The 10,620-nt window shown below is 32.8% G+C and overlaps 1 protein-coding gene across 1 annotated transcript; it reads right to left on the bottom strand.

Annotated features, from left to right (window-relative positions):
- Nucleotides 1–852: 852 nt before the first annotated feature.
- Nucleotides 853–10,620, bottom strand: LOC127721781 (procathepsin L-like). Its single transcript, XM_052228575.1, has 8 exons — nucleotides 10,508–10,620; nucleotides 7,447–7,583; nucleotides 6,216–6,321; nucleotides 5,649–5,801; nucleotides 5,174–5,297; nucleotides 3,283–3,383; nucleotides 2,238–2,509; nucleotides 853–1,016 (listed from the first exon to the last, which is right to left on the bottom strand). Exons 2-8 carry the CDS (start codon nucleotides 7,581–7,583, stop codon nucleotides 917–919), a joined length of 993 nt encoding a protein of 330 aa, XP_052084535.1. The 5' UTR covers nucleotides 10,508–10,620; the 3' UTR covers nucleotides 853–916.

The raw sequence follows: 10,620 nt of genomic DNA, 5'->3' as shown, positions 1-10,620 counted from the left end.
AGCTGATTATGCGGTATGGGCTTTGCTCATTATTGAGGACCGTACGATGAGCTATAGTTCCGTGTCATTTAGTCTCTTGTGAAGAGTTGTCTCATTAGCAATCATACCAAAATAAACCAAAAACTGGGTACATGTCGTGCTAATGGACGGACAGAAGCTAGATAACTAACCAGAAAACAGAATTCCCCTTTATACGGTAAGTAGAGCATTCTGTTTAGTCAAAGTGCAAGTTTCAAAAGTAAAAAAACGACTTTAAAAAAGTAATACATAAAAACTCCACATTAAAAAAAATCCGGCAATTGCGTGGTCTTGTACAAAGCAGGCTTTATCTCATTTGCACCCATACCACATCATCTTATATCTATTTATATTCATATCATATTGCCATGTCCTTTATCATTTCATTTGCCACTGGACGTTAAATAGCCATCCATCCATCATTAACATTTATACACTAAATCTAATTTTCCGGTACAAATAAATTTGATCTTTTAGACAGACAACATTTATTTTCTTATATTACAAGTATGGACACAGTTTAGTGTGGATAGTAACTGTTCTTCTTTTTAGTATGTTTGACAGTTTCCTCTTCCGAGTTTATGCATTGGTTGTACCACAACAGATGTTTCCTGGACTATTTCTATGTCTTTCTCATGAGGTTCTATGTTAAACATGTACGACAGTGAAGCCATATTGGATTTTCAAAAATTTAGCAAAAATTCAAAATTAGCATAGTACAGGGTCTGATATTAACCCTTCTGAACAACTTTCCCTTGAGGAAATGACCATACTTGTTTGGAAGAGACAACCACGTGTAGAAATTTTGTGTTTTTTTTTTATATTATAACGATATACTATTTCAAAGTATTTTATTACAAATTATTATTGGTGATTACACAGTAAGACAGTTCATACATTAGACAGTGGGATAACTGGCTGATGTTGAGATACCACAGTTGTTGCGTCTATTCCTGGACATTTGGATATAACCTTTCTGTCCCCATGATTCTCCCCAGCTGAAAATAAATAAATTAATAAGTAACAAATATAAGGGATATAAATTTAAGATGCATGTAAAAAATAAAGTAGCGTCAACTCTGTCCGCTTACTCAATTGAACAGAAAATGTAATGAATTTCATTTTATTATTTTGAGGAATCCGTAGGATGATTAAGATAACCAAGATTGAAAATATAAGTTGGAAAACTTCGGATACAATCGACAAACTAAGGATATCCTCGACAAACTTCGAATATCGTCGACAAACTTTGGATATCATCGACAACTTCGGATGTCATTGATGAACTCGAGATATTCTCAACAAGCCTCAGATATCAAACACGAAATAAAACAAGTTTTTTTTCAGTATACAGAATTTTTATATTTAAATTTGATCAGTAAATACATGACAACTGATTTTTTTTCAAGCTGTAGAGTGTTTTGAAAGGTTGAGAAATGTTCAGACACTTTTCTTGTTTCAGTATAAATGAAAACAAGGATTTATATAGTATCTTACTAATAGTATATGCAGTCATCCTTGATGAACTTAAAGCTATTTTAATTATTATTACCCAACTAAATAAAACTATAAAAAGGCTTATATATTATTACGTCTTATCATCATACTATTGTATGTAGTGGTTCATGACTAGACATTGAAGTTTTTTTAAATGTTGTTTTACATGTATATATTCCTAAACACGTCAATATAAAAGGAATAATGTACATTACTTGGTAAGACACTTTTGTTGCACTCAGCTGTTTGTTCACTTGTCTCGCTGAATACAAGTGTTCAAACACCATTATGTAAGAGGGTCTCGATGCTGGGTTGTTTCGTTCCATATTTTTTTATTTTTTGGCATTTTTTCTCTACTCTTCACTTGCTTTGCTCATTATTCTCTATTCTTTATACTGTTTAAACTTATTTTTCTCTACTCTTTATATCTATTAAAACCTATTTTTCGCTATCCTTTACATCTTTTGCCACTTTATGTACAATATTCTCTATTCTGTAAACCTCATCCAGGCTTTCACGTAACTCACCTATTCTGTAAACCTCATCCAGACTTTCACGTAACTCAACTATTCTGTAAACCTCATCCAGACTTTCACGTAACTCACCTTTTCTGTAAACCTCATCCAGACTTTCACGTAACTCACCTATTCTGTAAACCTCATCCAGACTTTCACGTAACTCACCTATTCTGTAAACCTCATCCAGACTTTCACGTAACTCACCTATTCTTTACAATCCAAAAGTCCTTTCCGTTATCTGTTCCGTAACCGACAGCTAAAACACCATGGTCAAGTCTGGTCTGACTACAGAACCATTCATGGTATACACCAGTCTTGTAAAGCTGGAAACTAGTATGGCTAGCGTCGATGGCTACGGCGATTGGGCCCTGTGTAGCTACAGCGGACATCAAATCGTCCTCACTTTTTGTCTTGATGTCAACAAATCCAGTATCGTTGGCACCAACATTGGCTGCGTTGAAGTTACATTTTCCATTCTGAAATAAAAGGTTAATTATTATTTATATAGTTCCAAACAAAACACAGTATGTATAATCCCTGTTTGTCAAATGTTTGGGTTTCTAAAATTTTCGTTAGCTGGATGAAAACACGTATTTGAATTGCGTTTCTTAATGATCTTTAAAACTTTATATAAAGTTGATATGAGCAAAATGATGATCCACACCAAATCGTGAAAATTGATAGTCACGAAAATAAATGAATCTACATATACACAACAACATCTGTATACCTGCTTGCAATAGGATATTTATTCAGGTATCTTTCAGATTGATGGATTGATGTTGCTTGCCTTATGTCCAGTCGAAAATATTTCATATATATTCAGGGCGAGAGTAAATTTACAATTATTTCAATAGAGTCCTTTTGAAAAACAGGGAATGAAGGGCTGAAACTTTTAAAATACCGCTAAAAATGGAGACATATTTGATAGAGACAAAAAAGTTGCCTTGCAACAGACCCCCTACAAATTTTTCAGAGAGTTGTCGTAAGGTATCTTTATCGTCCAGAGAGCACGGCACTCATCCTACTAAAGGCATCGGATTGAACTTTTCTATTCAGATCGGACGTGGCCGCGTATTTATACATCCGGCACAGCAAAAAGGACGTCAAACTTTAGTAAGGATCGGGTCTAGATATTAAAAGATTAGAAACACCATAGTATACTATTTACCTTAGCCGTATACGAGTATGAAGCCTCGGTATCAATTCTTACCTTAGCAGTATATGGGTATGAAGCATCAATTCTTACCTTAGCAGTATATGGGTATGAAGCCTCGGTATCAATTCCATTGTTTGTCTTAATGTAGGTGAAGGCCAGATCCATCAAACCTCCTTCACATCCATGGTTTCCTACGAACAATTATCAAATGTAAGCCATATCATTTTGCATAAAAGTAAGCTGCTAAAGTTAGGGAGGTTGATTTAAAAGAGTTGAATTTGTATATAGATATAAGAAGATGTGGTATGAGTGCCAATGAGACAACTCTCCATCCAAGTCAAAATCTATAAAAGTAAACCATTATAGGTCAAAGTATGGTCTTCAACACGGAGCCTTGGCTCACAATGAACAGCAATGTATGCCTTCGTGCATCCCAACATCGTGTGAGAATAAAAATATTTGTATTAGTTTGACATAAGTCATTGATTAATGCGAAGAATTAAAGCAAAATAAAAAAAAACAGTTTCCATTATATAAGCTTAAAACCAATTCGACACGCAGGTGTATCCTTTATTGTACAAGTTCTAAACAATGAAGACCCAATGGTGGCCTTCGGCTGTTGTCTGCTCTATGGTCGGTTTGTTGTCTCTTTGACACATTCCCCATTTCCATTCTCAATTTTATCTAATCATTTATTGGTCATTACTTTCGCTTATCGCCTAGTAGAACAAAAATTATGCATAGTCAGGACGAAAACATATTGACAAATTTTGTCATCAGCAAATTAAAACATAACTAAATTTGTATTCTTTTCAAACGGGATGTATAAAGACACACCCACGTTCATTTTGATCTATAAAGAGGTTAAACTCCTAACTATCCTACTGCCTGTCGATACATTTATTTTTGGCATTGCACAAGTCATGTCTTCTTTCACTGTCCATGACGTTAAAATACTAAATCCCTTGGAAGTGGTTTAGTTGATTTTAGTCTCTGATGCATGATTTTTTTTATTATTAATTGTTTTTGGCTTTTAACTAGCTGTCAGTAAATGCGAGTACTCTCAAATCGTACTTTCTTGTTTATTTGACCTGTTGATACTAATTGTAATGCTTTTTTGTTATTTAATGTTATTCAGGGTTATATCTGGTCTATATACCAGCTTTGATAATTGTTTGATATTACTTAAATTTTCACTTCGTACTATGAACATCAAAGTTATTTATTTTGTAAAAATATTTCCTTTCTCTATTTGATCTGTACACGTATACCTAACAACAAAATTATTTTCATTTACCTTTGTTTAAAGTAATTGCAAATGGCTGATATTTTTGTTCGAGCATATTGTTTTTCTTAAATTGTTTAACATTTCATAGCGGTATAACATGTTACTTTTATTATTCTTCCCTTAGTTTATTTATTTTGTGTTTACATTGTATCATAGGTCAAATTTATTTGTTCAGTGTATGTTCACTGGTGTTAATATGTCCTTTGATTGAGTTAAGCTATTTCAGTTGATATTTTATAGTGTGTCTTTATGTTGTGATGTTACACTATTGTTTCAGAAAAAAACACTCATACCACATCTTCTTATATCAAATTATTCAAAATTTTGGTTCTCTGAAACGAGTAGATGAAGGTCGAGAGATTAAGATAATCGAAAGAATAAAGGGTATGTTGGTTAGGGACAGACATTTGGCCACCAACGAACCACGCAAAGCGTTGTTGCAAGGCAGGCTTCTTCCACGTGCTGAGCGAGGCACTCTCCCTACACGAAGAGTCGAATTTAACGTATCCATTCAAAACAAGACGTGAATGCGTATTCATACATCTCTCATAGCTATCATTAGAATTGTTTCCATATTTCTATACACAAGTTTACCCTTGCTGTGAGAAATCTTGACGGACCATCATTTTTTATCGTAGAGTATATATATTGTAAACTGTAAAGAATTTGTACATCTTAACTCAAGGTACATACCCTGTTTTGTTGAACAGTCTACCAAGTTTTGCTCAGAGAGAGATGTCAATTTTCCGGTCTTCTTGAACCATTGTCCCTCCAGAGATCCAGTAGCACTGAAAGACCAGCATGAACCACATTGTCCCTATAAAATACAAACTGACATATTAGGGTTATGTTTAAGGAAATGTTGTCGTCATTGATATGCATTCATTTTAAGAAGAGTCGATAACTGTTAATTATATTCGTAATGGATTTGATTCCGGTATATATTTGGTGATTTCTCTTATCCTTTTAATGTATTTCTAAATATAACAGTTTTGCCATCAACTTAAATTCCAACGTGTCAAACACATCAAAATTTAATCAATCGAAACACAACCTTACCAAAATAAAACAACAACAAAACTCAACATAGCAAAAAAAAAAAATAAATAAAATAAAACCAATATTATTTCAAGTTACGACGATCGCTATCTTTAGAAATTTTTCATACCTGATTTTTAATTCCTGTGACGTAACCTTTGGTTCTCCAGTCAACAGAGGTTGGTGGATCGCCGACGTTAGATGGAGGTAAGTATGTTGAGCCACTCTTCCTCTTCTCGTCCAGCTTGTAACCATTCATTACTCTATTGAATTCTGCGTTGCTCTTTTAAATGAACAAATGTTTAGATGAGTATAATATAGATTGCTGCTTTAATTGTGGATACATTTACATATGGATAAAAAAAGTACTGAACGTATATATCAATGTACAGTTCTATATTTAGTTTAAACGATTTTGCTTATCGAAGCCTTTTATAAAGCATCTACGTTGTATGTTTTTCGATTGTGTATCAGTTTTAGGTATACATTCAAACATTTGTGATAAAAACTGGCTTAAAAAGTACTTGCATTTTCTAATATTTGTTTGATTTTGAGTAAAATAATCATAGTTTGTTTTTGAACCCTACATGTAATTGATACTAAGATATAAAGCACAATACGTTAAAACCACGCTAAAAACTTATTTATAATTAATTCTGCTTCAAGATTATGTAACTTTAAATCCAAATATACCTACCATATCTCCGTATTCGTTCATTCCAACCCAGAAGGTATGCTGTCCTCTGTCTGCCTCCAAGTTGTGTTTCTCAATAAAGTTGAGATGCTGTTCCCAGGTAACACGTCTGAAATAAAAACATCCATTCGAAAAGTTATAGTACAATATACATAACACAGTTATAATATACAGAATAATGCAATATTTGAATATAAAAACGGTACATTGACAAAACACAATAACATATAAAAGAATTATTCCCGCCAATGAAGAACATCTTTAGGTTTTTGTATAAGTTTGTTGAGGAGAAGGACTGCATCACGAAAAAGAACAAATAAAAAGCAATGAAACTCTCTATCATAAGTAAATACAAGGAGATTTGATCTGCATCAGCAACTTATCGGCACAAAAACACAAAGTCTTCCACAATATGTGATATTGCTATACAAAGGCCCCGAGTATAAGAAGTATAAAATTGAGAGAAGCAAATGTTTCCTATCTACTCCAGTTTACCAAATGGTAAAAAGCATCATGATATAACAAATGACGACGACATGAGTGGCACAGACAAACATGTTACAGGGTTGATCTAGTCTGAGATTCCATTCTCACCTTTTGATTTGTTTAATGTTTTCTCCATCTGAATATTCATTTGATATTTGCCACTGAACGTTAAGCAAACATAATTAAATCAAATTTTATACTTTAGTCATTTGTAGAAAAGTTAAAAAAGGGTTTTCTATGAAAATAATTTTGTAAATGGGTACCTTCAAAAGTTTAAACAAAAAAGTGAATGAAGGTAGAACTGGTAATCAGGTGGTCGATTTTCGTTTTAAAAAAGTTTCCGTCTCCGCTACAAATAATATTAAAATATGGTATGATTGCCAAATAAACAACAATGACCAGAGACCAAGTGACGTCGCGGTAAGTAACGATGTCACCATAAGGCCTTCAGCAGTGAACAACGCCCTATTGTATAATACTTAAGTATAAAAGGCCCCGATATGACAAAATTAAACAATTAAAACGAAAATCCAAATGGCCTGAAAAAACAAAAATGACACGTATATTGTACCAACCAACGACAGTGTATATTGTTGATGGATGACGGATATTTCTATCCTAAATTTAATGTCCATAAAACATATTTTATTCACCGAAGGGCATTGTGAATATAAGAATATTTTAGAAAAAGAAATATAAAATTTCATTGCGAAAGTTCCATTTGTTCTGTACAAATGTACATATATACCTTCGGGCCTCTTCCTCGCCTTCGTAGGTCTTTTTATGTTGTTGTTTGTAGGCCTCCCATTCTTGGTCCAGTTCTGGTTGGGTCAAACGTGCAGTTGTCACTACAACCAAAACGGCTACCAATAATAGTTTCATCATCTGAAGAAAAAAAAGAAAGATAGTTATGTAATACTAGTACTAGATTTTCATGAATAAGTTTTATTCATCACACTTGACTTTTCTGTACTAGTATCTGGATTAAAGTCACTACATTAATCAACAATAACATTTAAATGATTTCAAATGGAATTGAGAATGGTTATTCATCAAGATGGTCTAAAAATAAAGAGGCAGAAGGTACCAGGGGAACATTAAAAACTCATAAGTCAAAGAGAAACTGACTACGCCATGGAAAAAAAAAGTCAACAAAACACTTCATAATGAAACTCTAAAGATTGATCAAAAAGTAAAATAACAAAAGTACCGAACTTCAAGTAAAATTAAAATAAAAAAAGTCCCTTATCAAATGGCAAAATTAAAAGCTGAAACACATCAAGCGAATGGAAAACAACTGTCATACTCCTGAATTAGTACAGGCATTTCCTTATGTAGAAAATGGTGGATTAAACCTGGTTTTATAGCTAGCTAAAATCTTACTTGTATGACAGTCGCATAGAATTCCATTATATTGATAACAATGTGTGAACAAAACGAACAGACATTTTTTACACATTGTGACTTGGATGGATAGTTGTCTCATTGGCACTCATACCACATCTTCTTATTCATATATAATAATAGGTAAAAATGTCAAAAATAGGGGTACAGCAGTCAACATTGTGTTACAATCTTTAATTATAAAAACAAACAAATATGTCAACAGAAAAACAAAATGGTATATAGACAAAGCACATAAGTAAAAATGAACCCCACCAAATTCTGGAGGTTTTATCAGGTGCTATGGAAGGGTAAGCAGATTCTGATCCACTATAGTGGCATCCGTCATGTTGTATTTTTAGCTTAATTTGTATATACGCTAATTCTTTGTCGTGCAAGGAACACATGGGAGGGAAAAGAAAGTTTAAAGGAAAAAATAAGTATCCCTACAGCCTATATTGTGAGAGCTACCACATCCAAAATCCGGATCATAAGTCGAACTAGTACAAACTGTTTTCTTATTTTTATCAAAATTATACATTATCTCTGAAGATTGTTCACTTGACGTTAAACTCTCATCCATCTATCACAACAGTGATTACCATATAAATCTCTTAACCTAGATTCCTTATTTTAAGGTCGTTTCACAATCATTTATCTTGTGTGTGTATTGACAGGTGGCTCTCCTTTTATCAGTAAATAATCACGTCGTGGAGGTCTAAGTTATTCTGATTTAAGTAAATATGATACTAGTATCTTGACCTTGATTTAAACTGCTGTAAGCATTTAGAACTTCTTTTTTTTCTCTTATTTTAAGACTGGAATACAGAAAGTAAATAGATATTGATAGATAAAAAATATAACATTTTTAGCTAAAATAATAAAAACTGTTTTTCGGAATAAAGTATATTCATAAAAAACCGGTTTCTGGTTATGACTCGTCATTATGTATATATATATATATATATATATATACCTTACATTGTCCGCTCATCAGTTCAGAATTTATTAAGAAATAAAAGTTCTAACTCCCACACGCATATTTGGCCTTATTTTGATTTGGTTACTGTTTTATAGGCCCTTATTGCTCATTTAGTTTCTCGTGTGTTTCAGTACTTATAACGTCTTGGCTTTCAACTGTTTACTTTGAGCGTTCCCGATGAAGATTAAGCAAGAGAAGCTTTTCGAACGCAAACAATGTATAAAGAGGCATTTTCATTTTTTTCAGGATTATTTTACTTCACGTTTAATTTTTCTATGCAAAATAAAGGTAACAGTAGTATACCGCTGTTCAATAGTCATAAATCGATTTAACTGAAACAAAGCCGGGTCACAAACCAAAACTGAGGGAAACACATCAACTATAAGAGGAAAACAACGGAACAACAGAAAAACTGAACTGCTACAAAAACAAACGCCACAAACATAGAAACGGACTATTTGATAACAACAGCCATACTCCTGACTAGGCAATTTAAGAAAAAATGGTGGGTTGAACCTGGTTTTATGGCTAGCCATTTTGCTAAAAATGTGTATTTATACAACATTAATGCCATATGTACATGTATATTAATGTTAACATATTATCAAATTCAGAATTTATGTTTCGTTGATGTATTTAGTTATCACCATTTCTCTGTTTGATATGTGAACACTGTAAACTCATATCAATACACCAAGTACTATTATCTTCCCAGATTACGTTGGTCATAAAAACTGATTTAGAAATGTACCAATATCATCAATAAAGGCATATTTATTTACAAATAAAAAATAGAAAATAAAAATAAAACAAACACAAAATAATCACACACAAAAAAAAAAATATAAACACCCCCGTCCCCCCCCCCCCCCCCCCCCAAAAAAAAACAAAAACAAAAAGCGCGGAATAAATAGTCAAATCACTGCTAATAAGATGAAAATCCACACTGTTGATTGGATTCTCGAAAGCTTTTCAATCGAAAATAAACGAACATGTTTTTGCATTTGAAAAAAAAAACAATGCTGCTCAGTATGAATTGCAGTATGGTATAGACTTGCAAAATCGCCTGCAGCGTAACATAGTGTTTACTTGTAAAAATCGAATTTGAAAACTAAAAAAAATGCTTTAATACAAAAACGTTGACCAGTTTTCCTTCCGATCTATAAAAGTCGAAGGAATGACGATAAGTTATTATTATTACAGAGATGCAATTCAACATGAAATGATAAGTAGATCGATCTGAATTTGTATGATATATTAGCCACTGGACGTTGAACAAACAATTGATCAATCATTCATCGAATCGGTATCATTAAGTAGCAAAAATATTAAAAACCATAGATGGAAAACTTAATAGTAGTGCTATCAATATTAATAAAGATTACCCTTTTTCACGGAAAGTTTAGCAAAAATTTCAGTTTAGAAAGAGTAGACTAAAACCTACCTTTCCGATCTACTTGTAAAGGAAATATGTACAGCGGTTCGCTATGATAACAGTCTTTATTCCAGTCTATCGTTTTTATCTTCTTTTGGTGTGTAATGTGACGGTCATGTGGT

This window comes from Mytilus californianus, unplaced genomic scaffold, assembly GCF_021869535.1.
Source record: "Mytilus californianus isolate M0D057914Y unplaced genomic scaffold, xbMytCali1.0.p SCAF_12, whole genome shotgun sequence".
Classification (NCBI taxonomy): Eukaryota; Metazoa; Mollusca; class Bivalvia; order Mytilida; family Mytilidae; genus Mytilus; species Mytilus californianus.
The sequence above is the reverse complement of the archived record's forward strand: the minus strand, read 5'-3'. Positions and strand labels throughout refer to the sequence as shown.